At 35.9% G+C, this 24928-nt stretch overlaps 1 protein-coding gene across 7 annotated transcripts in view; it reads right to left on the reverse strand.

The window, feature by feature from the left end:
* camsap2a (calmodulin regulated spectrin-associated protein family, member 2a) overlaps positions 1-24928 on the reverse strand; it is a 200446-nt gene that overhangs the window by 168376 nt on the left and 7142 nt on the right. For all 7 annotated transcript variants that reach the window (XM_039735962.1, XM_039735967.1, XM_039735966.1 and 4 more), the window contains exon 2: positions 245-504. In XM_039735962.1, coding sequence (XP_039591896.1) covers positions 245-504 — 260 coding nt within the window. The remainder of the gene's footprint in view (positions 1-244; positions 505-24928) is intronic.

Consider the following 24928-nt stretch of genomic DNA (forward strand, 5'->3'; position numbering starts at 1 on the left):
ACTTTCACATCCTTTAAGAAGTACCTGGATGAGATATTGGGCTAATTAGCTACTAGCTAACCAAATGAGCTTGACAGACTGAACAGTCTCCTCTGGTTTGTCAATTTTCTTATATTCTTATGTATTTATGCATGTTTTGCAAAAAGACAACACACTAAAATTCTAAGGATTTCTTTAACAAAAATAAAGCACTCAAGTAGCACTATATTCTCACAAAAACAGAACAAATTAATGAAAAACTCACCATTTGAATAGGCTTCTTACGTAGATCTCGTTCAGTGACTAACTTCTCTTGATCTGTAACATACAGACCCCTCTGTGCCAGTGCCTGGATGACAGCATCGTGTCCCAATAGAGGTTTGGCAGCATCGCTCTTCAGAATGAGACTCCCAGCACGACAGTACAGCTCAGCTGATAGTAAAAGATTGACTACGGGAGGCTTGATATGCTCCTGATCATACTGATCTGTGTAAAAAGGCTCCTTCAGGTCTGCCGGGACATTGTCTACAAAATACAAAATAAGGCATTAGACCTACTGTTATGAACTAGCCCATAAACCAAATTCTTTCAAATGTTTTCTTGGTTGCATTATTTATTTTAAACAAGTGCTTCTTAATTTTGCTAAAACAATATTTTTATAAATGTGGATGCTGCTTTGGACCCTGTAATTCTTCTACTACAAGGTAAGATGCTTACTATGGCATTCTTTGTACATTCATTATATCACACACACACTCACAAATAATTAATGTTTATTAAACACAAAGGTAATAAGAAGGAAATTACTGCTGTGTTAATCGATTTTTATTGTGACTTTCTCAAAATTTCCTGTTTTACTTGTTTATGGATACTCCGTTTTGTGTTGTGTTCAGTAATTAAATATCTACTTCTTCCAGCTATTTTGATATCCTGCATGGAGGTATAGTTTCTTCCAATTGACTGGAGTTTCGAGTTAAACTGACAACTGTTACCGATATATACTTCAATAAGTGCCCTTTAACTGTCTTTTTAAACCTAAAATCTGAGTACTGCGCAAACCAAATGTGATTCAAACAAGCAACTACTTTTTTTTTTTTATACATAAATAACACCTAGAGGAACACTACTCCCACTAGTCTTGTGCATGATGATACAAGCTAAAACCAATCACAGGACTCAATATCAACTTTCCAATTGGACAAAAATGAACCAAGAAAACCACAAAATTTCACAAGTATGTAGCTCCAAAAACTAACAAAGCCAGGTAGTTTCATGGTGGTTCAATGTTTTTCAGCAGAAATGATAAATCAGGAAACCTCATATGAATTGCAAAATATGGCAACTTCAATCAATAATTTCTACATAACATCACATATTTTTGAAAGGATTATTAGATAAGAATGCTGGTGTATGTATAAAGAGTATCAAAGGAAGAACACAAAGAATAGATTATCAAAAGATTTTCAACTCTAAATATTTTTTAATATTTATCTCCTATGCCTACTCTAATAATCTATGCTTTATGCTGCTACAGAGTGCAGCTCCCATATTTTATAAAAACTCATTCTGATTCTGTGGATTTTTAAAATTGGTATCCAGTTTCTAATTTCTTTTATGCAGTGGTAGCTTCTCACAAATGTGAACTCCAGTAGCAGCATAGTAAATGCTACAATTTTTTACCTTGAAAACAAAGCTAGGGAGATTCTGTGGTGGAGTTCTTTCTCAGAATCAGAATGAAGCACTCTTAACTTTATGGGAAGAAAAAATGAATGTAGAGAACCAACTCTGTTGCTACATGTTCACCTACAGAATTTCACAATAAAAATAAAAACTGCATGTCTAGGATGAGGAAGTACTTTAAGACATTAATTTTAGGCTTAAAGCCCTAAACTAGCTGAAAAACAAAACTGTTCTGGTGTTAAAAGAACTGTTAAACATAGTTGACTATTAAAAACAAACCATCAGTAACAACTAATTTACATGCCAATTACCTATGATGCAATGTCCATTCATTGATCATACTAAGCAATTACATGTCACAAAATATAAAACCCTGCTAAGCTACCTTTACTTACTATAGAAAAGATTGAAATAAATTTGCATAACACAGTAATAAAGGGTTTGCTTAGATTGATAGATTGAATTAAGAAATCAGAAGATAGATCTAGTAGAGTAGTAGAAACCCGCTGTCCGAGGTAAGCTCCAGCTGTTCCATCTCAGTACTGAATTAAGGTAGTTTCATAATGGCAAGACAGATAAACATTTTATGTTCAAATTTTTCTCTTGCCCACATACAAGAAATGTTTCCAAATAAAATAAAATTAAAGATGGAATACAGACAATGAAGAAAAAAAAATGAATCTTGAATCACTAAAAGTAATTATTCTGTCCTTTTGATCAACTCACTGTGTAAATTTAAACCAATGATATTTCTGCTGTTCTTGGCCAAAAAAAAAAAAAAAAAAATAAACTAAAACCAAATAAATGCAATATTTTATTGGGTAAAATTATCTACCAAATGTAAAATTAAAAATAACAATAATTCATCACATGTTCCTGATAAATCAGGTCAAGGAATGTGATAATAAAGAACACTGTTTAAATTTAATCACACAGAGGCAAGTCCTCCATTTTCGCAGCACACATCTATTCAGCTCTTAACATCCTGTCACATTATTTGCTTTTTGCAGCCATTTTCATTCCAAGACTTAATTTACATAATCGTAGCAGGCCTGAGGCAGTCCTGGTGCACTTCTATGAACACCAGTCATGTAGTCTGACATCCTCAGGAACTGAGTCAAACAGGTTTGTAACTCACCCCAAGTCATAGGGATGTGTGTTCAACAGTTCAGACCCAATTAGCTCTTAGCTGGTGGTACAACACACATAATGCAGTTATGTAAGGAATTTACTTGTTTTGGACTTAAACAGAAGAGAGGCTCATCTGTCTGATGTCTCATGTTTTACATACCACAACAAAAGTGGGGGGAAAAAAAGACAATGATTGCAACTTCACCTGCCATACCTGGAGATCATTCATGCAGCACTTGCTTAGTCAGATAATATGCTATAGGCTGTCAGATAAAGGGGTCAGATTCCAATACCTTAGACAGTCATCACTGAGTCGTGTAATTTGTTGTACCCTGCAAATTTAATTAATGTAATCTTATATCCTCAGGCAACGAGATCAGCAACTTCAATCATTAAGTTTGACTTCTACTTGTGTAATGTGCTGCCCGCTTTTCTGTTTATATCACTGATTTTGCACGTCAGCTGAGATATAGATATTTAAGACTAAACAAGATCATTCTATAGTTTCAAGTTGAACATAAACTAAAGACTTTCCATTGATATAATGTATGGATATATATGTATGTGTGTACATGGCTACACATTTTTCTGTGATCACAATATAAATATTCACCAAATTCCAAGCTCACAATTAACCAAAAGTAACAGGTAGTCAGACAGATGTAAATGTATTGAGAAAAAAAAATGTTCTAATGTTTATGCGGTCTGGTTATTTCTGCCAGGTGGGCACTAGATTTTATATCAGATATCTGAAAGCAAAAGTCACTATCTGTCAGTATTTTATCACAGCAAGGAATGATACCAGTAATCCCCATTCCTAGTATACATATGAATGAGATTAATTGAAACAGAATCGTCTTGGAAACACTTCTGACATTGTCAATGTACAAATGGCATTCAGCAATTCACCAAGATGGCCAGGAGCTTCATCTTTTCTTTATACTGCTTAAAAACAAAAGTGTACATACATAAATTCACCAATATAGGTATTTCTGTGATTGTATCTTCTGACAGACTGTGCACAAATAAAAACTGCTTAAGTTTGAATTAAATGGTTTCAAAGTTACAATGTCTGACTTTCAGCAGCCCTAACATTATGATGCATGAGGTCTTTTAGAAGTTGAAGTAGATTAGCCAAATTTATATAAAGAAGTTTCAATAATATACTGGCAAGAATCAATAGGTTGTTGTGTTTAAATGGGAAGAAAAGAGTTAAATTCCCACAAATACCTGGGAGTCCACATTAATGACAGGTTGGACTGATCTCGGGAACAAAGTGGAACTACACTGAATGTCAGAATGGGAAAGAAAGGTGATTTAAGCAATTTTAAGCATGGCATGGTTGTTGGTGCCAGGCGGGCCGGTCTGAGTATTTCACAATCTGCTCAGTTACTGGGATTTTCATGCACAACCATTTCTAGGGTTTACAAAGAATGGTGTGAAAAGGGAAAAACATCCAGTATGCGGCAGTCCTGTGGGCAAAAATGCCTTGTTGATGCTAGAGGTCAGAGGAGAATGGGCCGACTGATTCAAGATGATAGAAGAGCAACTTTGACTGAAATAACCACTCGTTACAACCGAGGTATGTAGCAAAGCATTTGTGAAGCCACAACATGCACCACCTTGAGGTGGATGGGCTACAACAGCAGAAGACCCCACCGGGTACCACTAATCTCCACTACAAATAGGAAAAAGAGGCTACAATTTGCACAAGCTCACCAAAATTGGACAGTTGAAGACTGGAAAAATGTTGCCTGGTCTGATGAGTCTCGATTTCTGTTGAGACCTTCAAATGGTAGAGTCAGAATTTGGCGTAAACAGAATGAGAACATGGATCCATCGTGCCTTGTTACAACTGTGCAGGCTAGTGGTGGTGGTGTAATGGTGTGGGGGATGTTTTCTTGGCACACTTTAGGCCCCTTAGTGCCAATTGGGCATCGTTTAAATGCCACGGGCTACCTGAGCATTGTTTCTGACCATGTCCATCCCTTCAATACCACCATGTACCCATCCTCTGATGGCTACTTCCAGCAGGATAATGCACCATGTCACAAAGCTCGAATCATTTCAAATTGGTTTCTTGAACATGACAATGAGTTCACTATACTAAAATGGCCCCCACAGTCACCAGATCTCAACCCAATAGAGCATCTTTGGGATGTGGCGGAACGGGAGCTTCGTGCCCTGGATGTGCATCCTACAAATCTCCATCAACTGCAAGATGCTATCCTATCAATATGGGCCAACATTTCTAAAGAATGCTTTCAGCACCTTGTTGAATCAATGCCACGTAGAATTATATAAGGAAAGGGCAGAGAAGGCTCCTTTTCCTTAGAAGAAGATAATTACCTTAATGTGGGAAGTGACATACTTCACATCTTCTATAACTCTATGATGGCAAGTGCAATTTTCTATGTTGTGGTGTGCTGGTAACATTACTTCAAGGGAGGTCCATCAAATCAACATGCTAATTAAAAGGGCAAGCTCAGATATAGGACACACTATAAAACAAAACGGAGTGTCATTATTAATAATGCTGCGTATCCTCTCTCTGACACAATAACACTTAGAACTTTCAGCCAACATATTATTCAGCAGAAGTGTGTTAAGAAGCGCTATGGGGGATCCTTTCTAACAACAGCAATATTTACATAATGCCTCACTGTGACTTGTAAAACTAAGGAGCTGGTGGTGGATTTTAGGAGACCCAGGCCCCTCCTGGACCCCGTGATTATCAGAGGCGACTGTGTGCAAAGGGTACAGACCTATAAATACCTGGAAGTGCAGCTGGATGATAAATTGGACTGGACTGCCAATACTGATGCTCTGTGCAAGAAAGGACAGAGCCGACTATACTTCCTTAGAAGACTGGCATCCTTCAACATCTGCAATAAGATGCTGCAGATGTTCTATTAGACAGCTGTGGCAAGTGCCCTCTTCTATGCGGTGGTGTGCTGGGGAGACAGCATAAAGAAGAAGGACGTCTCACGCCTTGACAAACTGGTGAGGAAGTAAGACTCTATTGTAGGCATGGAGTTGGACAGTTTGACATCCGTGGCAGAGCGACAGGCGCTGAGCAGGCTCCTATCAATCATGGAGAATCCACTGCATCCACTGAACAGGATCATCTCCAGACAGAGGAGCAGCTTCAGCGACAGACTGCTGTCACCATCTTGCTCCACTGACAGACTGAGGTGATCGTTCCTCCCCCACACTATGCGACTCTTCAATTCTACCCCCCGGTCGGTAAACGTTAACATTATACAAAGTTATTGTCTGTTTTTACATGCATTTTTATCACTCTTTAATTTAATATTGTTTTTTATCAGTATGCTACTGCTGGAGTATGTGAATTTCCCCTCGGGATTAATAAAGTATCTATCTATCTAATAGCCAAATCCCAACTTTTCTTTCTTTTTAATTTTCTTTCTTTATAGTAATTCTGGTGTGTGTTTAGACTAAAATGTGTGTATATTTATTAAATTATTTATCTACCTATTTATTTATTTACTTACTTACTTCTGTAAAAAGACAATTTTTCCCTGGGGACAAATAAAGTTCTATCTATCTAAAGTTCTATCTAAATCTAAGAGGATTTATCCCTCCAGCTAGTAATATGGGATTCATTTCTGTAAAACTTCCTGATGGCAGTTTGGCTTGCAATGCTGAAATAGTTTTTAATATTTACAAAATGAACCCTATGGCTTCTTCCTATTTATGCAACTGGAACGGCAGAATCTTCGCAACCCAAAGTCATCATAGCTTTCTGTTTGTCACAATCCATATTATTATACAACCGCTAGAAAATTTACTTTCTTTACTGTTATGGTCCAATTAACTTGAATTAAAGATATTTATATTACAAATTGATTCACAAATTATGACTGTTTTGTTTATTGTGCCCTCCTAAACTAATTGCAGGGATAAGGTCAACCAGAGTGAGTACATACATAAACACTTGGAGCATATTTTTAGACAATCTCTGTACACTGAGGAAATTCCTAAAGTTGGAAGCTGATAAATACTGTCCCATTGTACAAAAAGGGTGAACAGGCTGATCCAAGCAACTATAGGCCAGTCAGCTTAACATTCATCACAGGTAAATAATGGAAGCAATTATTAAGGAAAAGGACAAGTAGCACATATCAAGAACAGAGGTGTTAGCACATAGTCTTCAATGGTTTAAATGGAGAAAGTTGTGTTTCACTAAAATGCTGGAAAATTATGCAGAAAAAACAAAAGCATACAATAAGACAAGTGTATATGATACTTTTTACCATGATTTTCAGAAGGCAAAAATTGGACTGAATTCAAGGAAATGTGCATAAGTGGTACAAAATTGCTCAAATACAGGAAACACAGGGTTACGGTGAGATTAACTTTTTCAGAATTAGGTGATGTTAAAAATAGCGTTCCTCAGGGATCCATGGTGGAGCCACTGCTCGTTTCAACATAAACAAAAAATCTAGAAGATAACAATATAAAGAACAAGCGAGGTTTGATTTGTAAAAGATACTAAATTAGATAGACTGGTACATCATGTAGAATCAGTTCAACTGTTATAGAAGGACCTGGAGAGCTTACAGGGTTGGACAGATTTGTGGCAAATGACATTTAATGTAAGTAAAAGTAAAGTATTACATGTAGGAAGTAGAATCATTATATCTGAATATACAATGGGAGGTTTGAAACTTGAAAATACATTTTATGGAAAGGATCTAGGAGTCAGCAGACTTGTCACTGTCACATCAGGAAGGCAAATAAGATGTTAGGCTATATAGCATGACACGTGGAGTACACGTCAAGGGAGGTTATGCTTAAACTTTATAATACAGATAGTGGAATTTCACATACAATTCTGGTCTCCATATTGGATAGAACATGCATTTCAAAATAGACAAATACAACATACTACATTCAGGGCAAAAGGAATATAAACTACAAATACAAGATGTGTGCGACTGCTGTGAGCAACCTCTGAAAAGTATTATGGGGTTTTACGTTGCTGCAGCATTCTCACTATTTGGGTAATGCGCATAAGTAATGAAAATAGCTAATAATCTGTTGGGTTATAATGTAAAAACAGTAGAATATAAAATCAAGAGACATTACACTAGCCTCTATGATTCCCTCTAAATTTCCTCTTGGGATTAATAAAGTTTATCTAACCGAATCTAGTGAGACTGAATCCAGAATAATGTGTGTCTTTCAAGTTATCATGCTAGAAACAGTGACATGTTAGCTATAAAAGTTGTGTAGAGATGAGAATCAAGCAAATCCTTGGAGTGAAGGTCATGTCCTGCCCTGACAGGTTAAGGAAATTAAAAGTGCTAAGCCATCAAGGTCTTCATCAAAGGTATCAATAAGATTGTTCCAGGAGAGTTCTTTCAATTTAATTGTGAATCATGAATCCAGGGGCACTGGTTTACATGCAGTAACGGTCTTAACTGGGTCATTATGAGCAAGCGTAGGAGAGTTGGTAAACATGCACTGTGATGTACTAGCACCCATTCAGGGTTGTTTCCTGAATTGTTCACAATGTTGCCAGTAAGGATTCAGCCCCTCAGTGATACTGTTTTGGAATAAGTAGGTTTTTGAAAATTAATGAACACCTAAATTCAAACCCTTGGTAGCACCTCCTTAAATTTTCACATTTCCATTGTCATGATTTTTCAACATTTATACACAGATATAATTTTATGTAACGGAAATGGTTTTGACACAGGGAGAGTCTGGAAATTAAATTATTACAAAGTAAAGGATTCTACTTGTGCAGTCTCCCATAAATTACAGAAATAAGAGTTTATACTGAAACCTCAGTTATTTAAACAGAAATAGAAACTACAAAAACTGATCTACTGCCATAGGCAAATTACACACCTACTGCTTACATTTTATTTTAAGACAAATGTAAAATGCTTGCTGTAACCCTGCAAATTTACACAAGTCAACACATCTTGGAAATATGGCTCCTACTACACAGCAAAATTCGCAGCTCCCGTGTTAAGAGTTTATTTTGCCACTTACACTTGTCTTGTGACAACTCTAATTAAACCAGCAAAATGCAAAAAAATTGTTAATTAGGCTAAAGGTAAGAGTTAAAAATAAACCTGCAATAGATCCAGATGCATTAGACTTCTAGTCCCAGGTTGAAATCACTTATATTCAAAATTTTAAAACGCCTTTGTTAACATCCTCTTTAATGAAATGTGTTTGTTTTATAACAGTTGTATTTCTTGGCGGTTCTCAGCAAGAAAAGTAGGATATAAAATAAACCCCATTTGACTAAATTTTCTGCATTTTGAAATTAATGAGCATCCTTTGGCAAAACATTAATCTGCAAAAGTTCACTAACATGTTTTCAGGTCTTCATTCTTCAATAGATTTTAGGTGAAAAAACATTTTACAAAAGATGCCTGCCAGAATGACTAAAACTACCTTGCAAGGTGTTCTGAATGTGCAAAATGATCAATAATACACCATCCAGCAAGCTGAAGATAAGAATAAATAGGATAATTTTGGGCTGAGAGGTAGAGGATGGCCAGGAAGGCAGCAACTGAAGCAGTGTCTGATAGGAAGGTCCAGGTCGGAGAACATATGGAGAATTACTTTTGCAATGCCTCAAAGAATATTTTCCAAAACTATCTGACAATTTCAGAAGGCTAGAAAACACACAACTCAACTAGGGATGCTGCCAAGATGTAGAAGGGACACTGTAAAGACTGTAGGCATTCTCAAACTGTGATGGCAGTAAACCTCTTCAGAAAAACTGAGCAGACCATGTTATAAATTTGTCAGCATTGACTATACATATGCATGACTTTTACTCCTTGAGTAAAGATACCAGTATGGCATGCAGCAAAGGCCATGGAGTCTCATTTCCAGAAGATAACCCAAGGTATACAATATTAAGCCTTCTCTGAGTCTAAAAAATATCCCCAACCTTTTTGGTTTTAAGTGACTGTTCGGTCCAATTGAGGGAGGACGCGGTACAGCACGGAAGACTGATAGAGGGGTACTGATTGATGCGGTAAGGGGGGAGACACTGGGGGTGAGGGATTGGAGAGGGTGTTAGAAAGTTGTGTTTGGGGTTACGAAGTCAGTGATTGTTCAAGTAAAACTTTTGTGACACTTTATCATGTCAGTCGCTACAGTATCAAAGAAAAGACAGAAAAGATCACATTACCGCAAAACAAAAGGTGATTAATCATCAGAACCAGGTGTAACTGAAAAAATAGCAGGACAAATCGAGGTCAGAAATAAAAGGCAAAGAGTAGACAACAAAGTCTTTTCGCAGTCGCATCATTCAATGTACAAAACGTGGATTTACGCACTAATAGACCATACGCCATGAGAATCTGAGGTCCCGGAACAGTTAAAGCAACGACAAGTTGAATTTCAAAGAATACACAATTTGGTCAGGTGTATATTTATGATCATGAAAAAGCGATGCAAATTTTAACAGGTAAAAAGAAAGGTAATGTATATATTCCGCGAATAACATTACTCACCAAAGGAGATTGTGATATGCCATTTGCATTAAAATGTTTACAGTTTACCGTGAGAAAAGGCTTTGCTATGACAATCAATAAATCACAGGGACAAACATTAGAAGAAGTCTGATTATTTATTAGAGAAACAGAAACAATATTCACTCATGGGCAGTTATACGTTGCGTTGTCACAATGTGTCTCCAAAAAATATTGTTTTTAATGAAGCTTTTATTTAAAAGTGCAAATAATGAAATTGAAACAATTCCAAAGGAAAAAAAAAATTTAATTGTATATCCGATTAACCAAACACAGGGGTTGGCGAGCAAAGCCCCTTAGTACATAAAAATGTTAAGACGTATGCAATTCCTGGCTAGTGAAAGATTTTTACTCAATATTTCAAATAAATATTCATTTTTATATTTTCATTTGACATACTGTATTTTTATGATAATATACTTTCAATTTGGAAAACCAACTTAGAAAGCAGAAATATACTGACCGCAGGTCATGCAACTGAAAAAAATGCTTTTTATATACATGAATAATTAACCTACACAAACAAAGTTAATGCATAAACCAAACCCATGTGACATACACACATGTAAATTCAAGTTTAAATTATGTCTACCTCTATACATTTAAATAACATTGTGAAAAGCAGAAAAAGAACAATTTCCCATACATCTATTTTCAAATTTGCTTATCCTGAGATGGCTTGCAGAAATGCTGGAGCAGGTATTGAGCATAAGGCAGGAACAAACTCTGGACAGGGTGCCAGTCCATCGCAGGGACACACAGACACACACAGGGGCCAATTCTAGTAATGCCAATTCACCTAACCTGCATGTGCTTGGACTATGACAGGAAAACCTCCATTTGGACATGCAAACTCCATGCTGTAAGCCACAGGAAGTTGAACCCCGGTCTCCTTATTGCAAGGCAGCAGTGTTACCACTGTGCCACCACTCTTTTCCAAAATTCACAATAAATTATTTAACTGCAGAAATAAAGACAATCCATTAAGAAAATTCAGCCAGTACACACTGAAGTATGTTTGAGCCTTTTCTGTTCTAAACAGAGCATTTAAACTAGACAATGCTCTTAACTGGCACACTAATAAATCTTTTTCCCTCTGAGTGTCAGCACACAGAGTTAAAATCCTTGCCTAATCATAGCCTCTGTGGAGTCTGCTCACCATTCCAGCACTGCATAAGTTTTCCCTGAGTACTCAAGACTTCCTTCCACATCTCAAACATGTTATCTCTTAAGCTAACTTGCCCAGTGTATGTGAATATACATTCTAATGGACTGGCATCTTAATCAATGTTGGTTCCTACCACACATTTGTTATTGGTGAGACAGGTTCCAGCTACAAGTGATCCTGAATTGTAGTAAAGACAGTGCTCATCCTAAATTCTTGAATCACACCATCCTGACTAGTGAATTTGTGTTATGCAAGGTTAAAGTCCAAATCTGATCACTTTCTGTGTGAAATTTGAACATTATCACCATATCTGCTGGGGTTATGTCCAGGTACCTGCATCTTCCTAAAGAAGGATATTAGATTAATTGATGACTGTAAATTAGTCCTTTTTACACTTCTGTATTTTTTTCTTTTGGGAGGCGCTGTTGACAAGTAAACTGCTTTCCAGTAATTCTGTGCAATGGCAGATTTGAACTCTGTTCAAATCCTAAACAAAAGCATTCTTGCCCGAGTTTCATCAGCTTTACAACTATTGAAACCTAGAGAAGAAAACTGATCCAAGCATACAAAAGAGATAAAGGTCTACGTATTTTATACAGCATGGTAGTACTTATATTTCTAGCCAGCACTTTAAATTTGATGAGTAAATAACGTTTTTGGACTGCCTTAAGATTGATGCTGTGCCTTTTAACAGCTTTGGTGTCATACTAACACAGGAATTGGTTTATGAAAGGGCAGATGCTTGTCTTGGAGTAACCATGTCAGAGTCTGTTTAGATGGAAAAGAGTACATCAGGTCCTTTCTTAATGAAACACAACTATGCAATGGCACCTGCTCCTGGTCAGTATATGCAGTATGCCTTAACCTAACTGCAATGTGATTAGATTAATTCTTTTTCTGACTAACCATATGAATAATATGTTTAAATGCTATATGTCCACACATTTCTTAACAGGAACTTAATAACTCACATATAACAAACATGAGTAAACTTGAAAACAGTGGGAAGATAAAAGGTCGTTAGGTATACATGGATTATTTATATTACTAAAGCCAATTTACTTCATTTATTCTATATTACACAACATGAGTGTGTTTACTAATGTTAAATATAAAAAGTTAGCTGAAATTGTTAACATTTGTTATGCTAGTATGCTAAGAAACTTACCTTGGCAATTATAAAGGAATTCCTCCACAAAAAGTTTACGGCCTTATGATGCTTTTGTTGTGTTATGTTTCTCAACAATACTCCTTACACTGGAAATACCAATTATTGGAAGTGAAAGAAGAGAAGTGGAATAAACATGATACATTGCTGGCTAAATACCTCCAAGCAGATTTACCCATTGATACATCACTTCTGAAATGTATTAATTGGTTCCCCTTGTGTGAACGAGTGTGCCATACCATGAGCTAGTGCCTATTCCTGTCTTAAGGCTAATACTGCCTGTGATAAGCTTCCAACTCTAACATCTCAAAAGGTGAGGTTTATAAAATGGATGAATGTAGTTATCCTTAAACTCTGTTCCTCACAATCTTATACTGGTTTAAGAGGGTTCAGTATTGCATAGATTAGCAAAATTACATCATAAAATTTATTCTAATTTTCAAAAAGTACTGTGTATTTGAAAAAGTGCTGAAAATAGACATCTCAAAATGAATTTGAGAATAAAAAATTAGGTTCCTAAAAAAAGTCAGGTTTAGGTCTGTTGCTCTTCACATGAGAAGAAAGGGCAATAAGCATAAGACCTTATTATGCCTTTTTATGTATAATAAAGTGTGGGGAATATTTTCCCTTAAAACATTAAAATAACATATACCTTATTAGCATAACATTTTATTATTGCTTCTCTGAAACAACTCTATTTCCAAATGGATTAAATGATATTTAGATACTGCAAAATATAATTCAAATACAGCCTATTTATTGCATTAACCATGTAATTTTAACAAACCAAGTAACTGACTGCCTCAAACTGCTTGAACTTTTAAAACACTGAGACTCACTGGAGCCCATCCCAGTCAGTAAGGCAGCAAGACCACACCCAGGTCACACTGCACTTTTAAAGTAGTTAAATCTGTAATTTTTGCAGTAAATGAAATAATAGCTGGAATAGAAAATATAAACCACAAATACATATGACAGCCCATATATGGTGACTTTAACCCCCATATCAATAAAAGCCATTTTTTTATTCTAATTAGTGCAAGTATATAACTACCCCCTCAGTCCACATCAAAAATACTTTGTGGGGGAACACCAGTTAACCACAAGGAAAATGACTCGTTTCCAGTCAGCTAAGGATGAATCAAAAATAACAAACAAACACAAAACTATCTAAAGACATTCTCATACAAAAATGAAAAAAAGGCAAGCAAGCTAAGTTTTTCCATTTACCCAAAAGTAATATGCAAAACATTGTGCTTTAAACTTCCTAGCAGGAACAAATGCAGTCAGCCTTGGCATTTATGTCAAGTCACAGATGTTAAGAACAACTCTGCCAGTATGTGAAATGAATACTATTTTTAACAGCTGCAATATAAACAGTGGCGTATGCTAGTTAACAAGAGCCATAGTGTTTCTTGAAAGAGTAGACACAGACACATAACAGCCACGTTCCCTATATAGTGGACTTAAGAGGGAGATCTGTCTGTTTGGTATACAGTTCTTACAATAAATGTATAAAATCTGCAGACCCCTTCCCAGAGACACAAGATATAAAAAGTTTGTGGCCCTGCAGCAGCTGGAGCCCTTGGGTTTTGAATTTCCAAACCTTATAAACCTCCAGTGTAAACTCTTTCCTTTATAATGCCTGTACTTTTTTTTAACAATATTATAATTTGTTTCTATAATATGCACCTTTAAAACAATATTACTAATTCAATAATACCTAGGCCAGGGGTTTTCAAATTTGGGGTCCAGTGCAAGCTTGGTGAGGTTGACTGTCCCAAAAAAAAAAAATTACAATTCTAAAGATTATATGAAAATTCTAACATGTAGATTTTTTTTAATAAAGGCAACTAAACGTTTACTGCAATTTTTGCCTAAAAGTAGTCCTGTATTAATGTAGTCATACACTTACGCATTATCTAAACCAGAGTATCCATGTAGGCTGCATTTCAATCCAACCGCTACGTCTCACTGTACTCCTCAGTGAGTCTCCACTCCTGTCTCATTTACAAGACTTTGCTCTCCTATTCTGTGACCACCAGTAGCCAGTTACTGCTTGTGGAGTCAGAGGTCACAGCCCTGTCTCACTTCCCAATACTTTGAGCCAATGCATGCCAAGGTGGAATCTGCCCAGGAATGATGCTCCAAGACCAACGGATTTTTGTGAAAAAGTGTGTTGTACCCAGTGAGTGCCATCACCCAGACAAAAGCAGTCTAAAAATTGTCACTCTCCCCCTTCTGCTGTTGTGGTCCACCAATGGTAAACTTGTTTGCTGTGTCATTTTCAGAACAATTTTAGGAATTAGCAGACTAGTGCACAAAATATACAATGAAGAAAAATGCTGAATGTTAACAATTATTAATAATAAAATGCAAATGTCTAACATTTGATTTTAGTGTTATTAATATTTATCAATAGCAGAAAGACTTATAGTGACATTCAATCAAATATTCGTTAAAAGTTTGCTATTGCTAAGCAATAGCTTTGAATAATAGGTCTGCTATTTTACAGAATCATTCTGTGGGACTAATATGTTTGCAGAAACCAAGATCATGGTTAACTTTCAGTTTACATTAGTGGAAATTGGGGACTGACAAGGTGGTATATCATTGTAGGGGTCCTTGGGCTTAAAAAAGTTTGGTAAATCCTGGTCAAAGCTTTTTCTGAAATTAATGAACATGACAAGCTTTTCTGGCTTATGCAATTTATTTTTGGGTATTATGACAGACTTTCAATTTTTATATGTTACCTTCAAATCTTACTCTATGGAAAATAAGACTATCAAATAAAGAGATAAGTCCAATTAGTTCTTCTGGCTCAGGGAGAATCAGTTAACACAGCATAGGAAAAAAAAACTGCCAAGAAGAGGAGAGATTTATTTAATTAAATGTATGCCTTTTAATAAACTTTTACTTATATCTATCCTAATAAAGTACTGTATCAGTTCAGGTTATTACAATATATTTATTTTTAAATTTGTACTCTTATTAGTGACTCAAACAGCAATAGTTTGTGGCGAATGACAAATGACTTAAGTGTGAATTTTAACAGTAATATTAGTAATTTAACAGAGGAGTGTCTGTGGTGGTCAGGAGGTGTGTGCGTATTTAGGTTGGGCTGGGGACTCCCACACTTCATTGCTCTCCAACAAGGCAGCTCAATATTAATTTCTGGTCCCAAACAAATAAACAAAAAATTTGACTGTAAAAACGATTCTACTTCAAGCTTATGGTAGTATTTTGATATTAAGGGGAATAACACAGCTTATTCATTTTAAACATTCTATGGAGATTATGGCACGTCATTAGTGAAAAAGCAGCAATTACAATTACATCAATTACATATATTTTGAAAATGTCGGTTTCAATCCAGTAATTCATTTTTAGTATCTCAATGAAATGACAGGTTTATTTTATTTCAGTGTCTGACCATTTAACTTAATTCATGTATCAATGCATGTACTCTACTGAGTATATTTCTTAAACACACCTAGTACAATCCAGGGTGAAGGGGGCTCAAGCCTATCTAGACAACATCAGCAGATCTGGAAGCAACTCTAAACATGTTTTTGTGATTGAAAAAGTATCTAGTTCTGAATTAATATTTGTTCATTTAAAGACATTGCAACAATCTTTTAGCTATTCTCAATGCATGGAACATGTCAGCTGAGCTATCAAAGGACAAGACCATACTAATACTTGCACAGATGCATCATCTAACTGTTCACCTACAGTAGTGGTGAATCAACATCTGGTGCAGCTTGCATCACATTTTGTGAGCATGAATTTATTACTAAATAATTTCCAAAATAATCTTCAATGAGAATGTTCCAAATCAAGTCAGCCAATTCGATTAAACTACAGTTCTATTTATAATTGTCAGCATAATTTTACATACAACCAATAATCTTTCCACAAACAAAAGAAAAAGCTTAAAACCAAAAATAATAATGCCACGCACGTCTCAGTATATACAAAAGTCACTTGCAACTTGCTATATTGCCAAACTAAAAACAACCTAAAATGCACTTTTAACCAGCCCAAAATCCAGAACTTAAAGTAAGCAGAGAGTTCACTTGCAGCCTTTATACCTCATTACTTGCATGGCCATAATCACAGCGCCTTTATATCTACTTTTATAAATTGTACTTGTACAATAATAATTGGGAAGTTAATAGGAAAGACACTGCTGCCCTTAAAGGAGGCATAATTTAAGACAGACTACCACCTTATATAAAAATGACACATCCAAATACAAAATACACACAATAGTCCCAAAACTGCTGAAACATTGCCATTACTAGCCAACAATAACGTAACTTTCCAAATGCATTACCAAACTGAAAAAATAACTTTCAAAAATAAGCTAACGATGGTAAAAACACACTCAACGTCACCAACTTGACATTCAAAGTAGTCCTTGACATTCAAAGTAGTCGCTTCATAAATGGATCACCTATCAAATGACATCCCTCATGCCAATAACTCAATTTCCAAAGTGAAGCCCCCAATGCCACCTTAGCTTCCCTTCCACACAATATCATTAAAAAATAAAGCATACTGCCCAACAATGTCATTTTAAACTTTTCTTGAATACAGGAAGTTATGACCTTTTATAAAATAATAAATAAATGTTAACAGAAAACTGTTAATTTGCAAATAATATTACGGTGCGACCAACCATAGATATTTAATTTTGTCCAAACTTTACAATTAATTATTCTCATAAGTAGCTACTCTTTAAATATAAAATATTCCAAAGGAAAGGATATACAGAAGGTGTATTGTAACATTAAATAACAGAACATGATGGATACTCCAATTTTGATCCATACACATTCATGTTATGTTAACAAGTCACTATAAATTGGCCTCATACAACATAAGCAAGTACGAGTGCATGAGTGTACACTACATGCATTGGTGCTCCATCTATTGGCCTCATACAGTATAAGGAATTATGGGTTCATGAGTGTGTGCCATACATGCAATGGTGCTCCCTCTAAAACTGATTCCTGCCCTGAACCCACTTCCCTTGGAATAACTTCTATCACCTCGTAACTCTAAAAATGGATAAGAAAATGGAAAGTGTAAATACTGTAACACTGTTTACAAATTGGGAATTTCATTGTTGAGTATATTATTTATAGAGTATATTTTTTGCTGTTGACTTTCATTAGTAAATTCACAAATGTCTTATTAAGCTTATTAATTTCTTCTTTTACCAAAACAGATGCTCAGGCAAAATACAAACATGGAACTCAACAGCAAGGAAAGAAACTGTCTTGAGGCGACTATAACTATGGCCTGTTGGCATCACCTAAATGTGTGACTAACATTAGCACTGCTTTTATTTTTTTGTTGTTGTGTTTTAAATGCAGTCAAAAAAAAATAAAGAGACCACTGGTGTCTGAAAAGAGTTCTAACAGCTAAGAGAACAATTAAAAATAAAAAGGTACACAGCTTAGTAATTATCAGAGTTTTACAGGCCTCTTTAGGCAAGCCAAGACTTATTTGTTGTTAGAATTTCCATCTTGACTTCATCCCCATAAGAAAAAAAAAAAAAAAGTATAAAGTAGTCTAAAAATTCCTCAAGAGAAATTTTAAGAATGATTAGTACAATAGTATGGACAATATAAAAAAAAGATCAGTATATTGTATACACAGGGTGCCTGGGCTACGATATAAATCTTACACATAATAAAAACAGAGATTAACAAGAATACTTTGCAAACGCAATAATTAGGTGTGTCTCTTATGCAAATAGCCGTGAGAAAAAATTATTTAAAAAAAAAAAAATCCTAGCAATGCTTCGTTAATGTATCAGTTTGAATTATTCATGATACCACAGCTAAAGGTTTGTAGAAATAAACGGTTATGACCCAGTCATGTTTATTAAAGCATGTCACACTTAGGACATTTATGCACACAATTATGAATTCAGAATGAATGTATGAATCAATACTCTTTATTAAAATATGAATCATTTAAGCCACAGCCTATTTAAAATGTAGAAGGTCAAGTTAGAGGCACCATTCATCACATGCCCCACAGAGGTTCACCACTCAATACTCACTGATTAATTACTTTGTCCATTCTTCTTTGATCCAGTTTAGACTTAATCCAATATAGACTGGATTTTTCCCTTATTATGTAAAGTGTAAAAAGACACATGTAATCAATTTCTTGAATTTAAAATTGAGATCTGTATTATGTGGCTCTCAATTCAGACAAAATTCTAGTTCTCACAATATGACCTGTATGCACATGCTAGGAAAGCATTTTTGAGAGTGAAATAATCCTTTATACAGAACATTGATTAGTCTCATAAACAAAACAGCAAAGGGTGCTTATACTTTTTTAGGGCCCATTCACATTCGAGCGCTGTGAATTTCCAGTTCTTGTTTGGCATGTTATCTACATTTTTTGGTGGTTTTCAAGCATTATCCAGCATTTTCAGATGTTTATTACAGGGAAAATAATACTGACACAATTTCACATCACCATTTTGTGGGTTGGGAGTTGTCCTAGTGCTGTGAGGAGATTCTTGTGTCTCCAGAATATATTCAATGACTTTAGTGCTTTTTATCCTGGCAATCACAGTACGCCGAAAGAAGAAGAAGAAGAGAGGAGGATCACAGTACTGAAGAACAGATTTCATCCATGCTGTGAGTTCAGATATTGGGTTTCCCCTATTCTGCAGCAAAGGGGTTTAGAAAACAATTGTGGACCTTCTATGAAGAACTCAGGCAGCAACCTGAAAAATTACAGAATTGCACAAAGAAGTTGATAAGTATGTAAGTGTAGTGATATGTGATAGTGTCATTATGATATTGTTTACTAATTCAATTTAGGTTTTTTAATGTTAAATCATACTAGGTGGATGTCATATATTTCTTCTCATGGTTGTACTTAATTATGTAACGATATATTTATAATCTTTAATGTATGCAGATTTAAGCATATAAAAAGTTTCATCTGTCTCACTCCTTCAAGGCCTTCAAGAACATATTTTGACTGAGATGCATGGAGTATTCTGCATGTTCTGATGAGTTTTCACTTTTTTTTTTGTAAAGACATAGATATTAGCTGACATTGCTGCAATATACTTTGTTGTTGCTTTTTGTTTTTTTTTTTAAACCAGCATTTTACAAGCATTACCAGTCATTTCAATGGAACAAGAGTTTGGTTGAAACCACTACAAAATGCCATGGGTTTTTTTTTTAACTGCTCCCAGATAAAATGCTCAAATGTAAATAGTGTCCCTGAAAATAATGGCCAATAACTTTTAATTCTGATGGTTTAAGAATGATCTAGCGTTAAAACACCAGAAAAATATTTAGGTATGAATGGGCCCTCTTGGTCCAGTACATTTGGGTCTGCATTTTGCACAGTAATGCAAGTAAGGCTTGCAAAAGTAGTGTAGCAACTGTATCCTCATCAGAACAGCTTTTTAAGACAAAGCAGGAACCATGTGAACCATGAAATTTCATGAAGCATTCCAGTAACCTGAAAGAAGGTGATGGAAATAAACCATGCTTAGCATATTTTCACCTGGTTACTCGTGTTAGAGGAAAAGAAACACAACTCCACTAGTGCCTTTGGAATGTGGAAGATTCAATGAGGATAACAATCAATTCATAGAAGTCTAGAAGGGGGAGGACTATACCTTTCCACGGCACGGGACCACTTTGGTTAAAAATCAAAACTCCTCATTAGTCAAAGAGGAGAGACTCCTGCTCATGCATGAGGTGTGCACATAAGTATGGCCTGGTGTTAAAGTGCATCAGGAGGTGGTTGTATGGTTTTTAGACTAGGATGCCCCAGTCCTGGACTCTATCTTCAGGATAGCTCCAAAGGATTAGCATTTTAATACTATAAAAGACTTCAAAGTCAGCTTTCCACAAGTGTGCATTAGTTACACCAGGAAATCCTGTTCCAAGCAACTCAAGTACAGCACTAAAATTAACACAGAGAAAAAAAAATCTGTCAAAGCAAAATAATGCATTTACAGATGTATTTCCCCTCAATGTATGATTATCATTAATATTCAAAACTATTATAAAAACAATAAAGCTGCAAGACTCTTAGACTCTGAACTAACTCTAAGAATGATGTATTACATGTGCACAATATATACATCAGTCCACCCATTTTTTATACAAACTACGTTCCATTTCATAGCATTGATGAAGGATACAATTTTAAAGTGATGTCAAGTACAACGCAAGAACTTGTTTGGGGCATAACTGTAGCTAGGCAAACTTATATATGCATACTCACATACAACAACACATACTCATTAGAAAGAATCACATGGAGAAGAAAATATCATATGGATATAAATGGTTTAAGAAATATTATATTTAGGTATACTTCCACTGCTGCCACCTTTAAAATGCTTTTGTTGCATATGTATGCTTAAATCTGCAAAATGCTTTCACTACCATATCCTTTAAAAAGGATGTTGTAAAATGTTTATAAAATTATTAACCAAAGGTTATAAAAAAGTTTTTTCATGCACTCCTCATAGACACAATAGCCATTATTTCATAGCACACAATGAGACAGTTTTTCCAACTGTCTGCTGTGGCACAGATGTCAACTTTGTCAACTGCTGAGACCACACTCTTCTAAATAAGGTTGTGTATACTTATGTGAGCATAAGTTTACATACCCTTGCAGAATTTGGCCATTGTTTGAAAAATGTAAGTAATCGCGCACAAAGCTTTCCTTTAAATTAGGGAGTGTGCTCAGACAAAGCTATTTATTATCACATAATTGTGTGTTCCCTTTTTAAATCAAAATGAGAACTGAAATCACCCAAATGGGCCTGATCAATAGTTTCTATACGCTTGAATGGTGGGGCTGATAATATACACACACAAAGTGAGATACACAGGTTCAAATTAAGGGTAATTAAGGGAGAATGGCCACACCAGTAACTTCTTTGATTATAATCAGTGTCTGTGTATAAATAGTCAATAAAATTAATGCAGAGCTGCACTGACTTTGTGGGATACTGAGCCATGGGGAAAGCAAAAAGGACTGTCAAAGGACCTGACAGAAAAGGTTATTGAATTGTGCAAATCATGAAAGGGATATAAAAAGTTATCCAGAGATCTAAAAATACCTGTTAGTAATGTTCAAGCTCTGATAAAAAAGTAAAATGTTAAGGGTTCCGTTGTTACCAAGCCATGGTAAACTAGACCAACCAAGATTTCAGCCATAACTGCCAAGATCATTTGTTGTGATGCCAAGAAAAAAACACAAGCTACTTCAGCTGAAATACTGGCTTTTCTGAAAACAAGTGGTGTTACTGTTTCAAGATGTAAAATAAGGAGGTACTTTAACAAAAATGGGCTACACGGTTGAGTTGCAAGAAAAAAGCATTTACTGTGCCAACGCCACAAAACAGCCTGCTTACAATATGCCAAACAGCATCTAGACAAGCCTCAAAACTTCTGGAACATTGTCCTTTGGATTGATAAGACCAATATTGAACTTTGTGGTCACAACCATAAATGCTATGTTTGGAGACAACAAGGCCAATGAAGAAAAATACACCATCCCTACTGTGAAGCATGGATTTGGATCTCAGATGTTTCAGGGGTGTTTGACCTACAACAGCACAGGTAACTTAAAGAAAATTGATGGCAAGATGAATGCATCATGTTACCAAAAAATATTGGAGGACAACTTGCATTCATCAGTACAGAAGCTCTGCATGGGACACACTTGGACCGTCCAAAATGACAATGATCCAAAACACTATGCCAAGTTGATCTTTCAGTGGCTACAACAGAAAAAAGTGAATATCATTGAGCCACTTTGGGGAAATCTCAAATGTGCAGTTCATGCAAGACAACCCAAGAATATATGGGACACAGATGCTTTTTGCCAATAAGAATGGGCAGCTCTACCACCTGAAAAAAATCAAGGGCCTCATCCAGCCAGAAATATCACAAAAGAATGCATGCCATAATTGATGTTAAAGGGGACAATACACAGTATTAAGAAATAAAAGTGTGTAAACTTTTGAACAGGGACAATCTCATTATTTTCCTTATTACTAGCTTTGTTTAATGAATGTGCTATTCTGTGATGACTTATAGTTTAATTTGGATTCCATTAAAAATAAATTAAATGTGTTTTGCCTGATTCGTCATCTTTTCTTTAAAGTACGGTACACATCTTACAAATTCTGCCAGGGCATGTAAACCTATAATAAGTGTACCTTACATTGTCTCTGCAGTATGAAGCATACAGTTTATTTTTGATTAGCAAAATACCAGCAGCGAGAAGTAGTGTGTTAAAGAAGCAATGAAAAGAAAAGGAAACATTTTAAAAATAACGTAACCTGATTGTCAATGTAATTGTTTTGTCACTGTTGTGAGTGATGAGTGTTGTTGTCATATCTATACATATACACATATATACATACATATATATCTACATATATACACACACATATATACACACATATACATACATACACACACACATATATAAACATATATATACATATACATACATATCTACATATATACACACACAGCTATTTCAGATCAGTGCAATACGCTGTTTGTTAAAACGGTTGACTCCGCTCTTACGTGCAATAACAAATCAAATCATTCAGTTGTCTTTGCTCATATGTCATTTTAGAGCTGGACGCCTGGCATCTTTTTGGCCACAAGTTCGTTTCTGTTTGGTGTGAGGTTCTGTGTTGTGGAGATTCTCAGGATGGATTGCAGGTGCTCATCAGTGAGGCGACTCCTGTGTGCTGTTTTGTTAGTCTTTATCACTGAGAAGAGCTTCTCACACAGATATGTGCTACCAAACATGCACAAGGTTCGAGCCGCATGTAGACGGACTTTTTTTGTTCTTCAAAGTCACCAAAGCGCCGTGCAAACTCAGTGCGCAATAACTCTAGCTTCGCAATAACTTGCAGCATCATAAGGTAGACTTGATTAACGCGTAAGTGTTGGCAAGGCAGCTGAAGCGCTGCATTATGGGATCTGTAGTTTATTGTGTTACCAGCGCTTCATATACCGGGCTTTAATAACAATAATACAGTATATAAAATGATCTCGCGGGCCTGATATAATTACACGCGGGCGGATGTGGCCCGCGGCCCTTCAGTTTGACACATATGGACTAAATAGAACTTGAAAAGATATATTTTTTCAAATGTGATCGCGCACTACAGCCTGCATGCCTCAATAGTCATCCTCCCCTCGCTCTTACTTTTTTACCGTTCATCTAATGAATACACTGAGTATGGCTTTACCAAAACAATCATTGATGGCGAATAAAGTATCCATTATTCGAGTATGTAGATCGGGTTATATATATATATATATATATATATACCAGCGTATCATAGCGGAGAAGTAGTGTGTTAAAAAGGTAGAAAAGAAAAGGGAACATTTTAAAAATAACGTAACATGACTGTCAATATACAGTATTTGTTTTGTGAGTGTTACTGAGTGTTGCTGTCATCAAGGATTTGTTTATCATTATTTCTTTCAATCAGGTTCGTATTTGTAGGATGTGTTGTGTTCAAGTTACATTCCGTGTTTGTCAATCGTTGTAAAGATGACAGGTTTCATTCATCGATTCGTTTCTTACTGCATCAATAAACAGCTCGTCTTCTTCTTTATCTGAGACCTGACACACTGCATGCACGGGTTTTTACACTGTCTTCCTTTAGCGGGACATTGACTTTTTCCACCGTGTGCTTTGTTTCCACAGTAGCTGCATTTATGAATATGCTTATCAGGCGCTTCATATTTTTGCTGCCTTTTCAATTGTGTAATTCGGTTTTGTTCAGCGCTCTTTGGAACTGTTGCTTTTATCTGTGCACTCGTCAGTTCACGTGAGCCACTCGGTGTACATGCATCGAAGGTTCCCAGCTGTGCTGGTGCCATCTCTGCTATGTCCATAGCTTTATTTAATGTTACCTTAGTCCTGGCACTTAAAACTTTCTCTCGCAGTTTCGCTGAGTTTGTGTCAAACACCACCCTGACCATCTCATCTTCCTCTCCATAAGCACAGTCCTTCACCCGTGAATATTTACCGTGGCAGTTTGCTATTGGATTGCCGCTGACGGACGGCCTTATATGGGCAGGCACTAAATTACAAACGCCAGCGCAGCCTGTCTATGAACTTAATTTAAAGTGTAGGTTTACATCGTGCTTTGTTTCAGTAGCAGAACTCATGAATATGGTTGTATATGTCACTCGCCGCTTCTTATTGTTTAGCTGCCTT

The sequence above is a fragment of the Polypterus senegalus genome, chromosome 14 (assembly GCF_016835505.1).
Source record: "Polypterus senegalus isolate Bchr_013 chromosome 14, ASM1683550v1, whole genome shotgun sequence".
In the NCBI taxonomy this organism is placed as follows: domain Eukaryota; kingdom Metazoa; phylum Chordata; class Cladistia; order Polypteriformes; family Polypteridae; genus Polypterus; species Polypterus senegalus.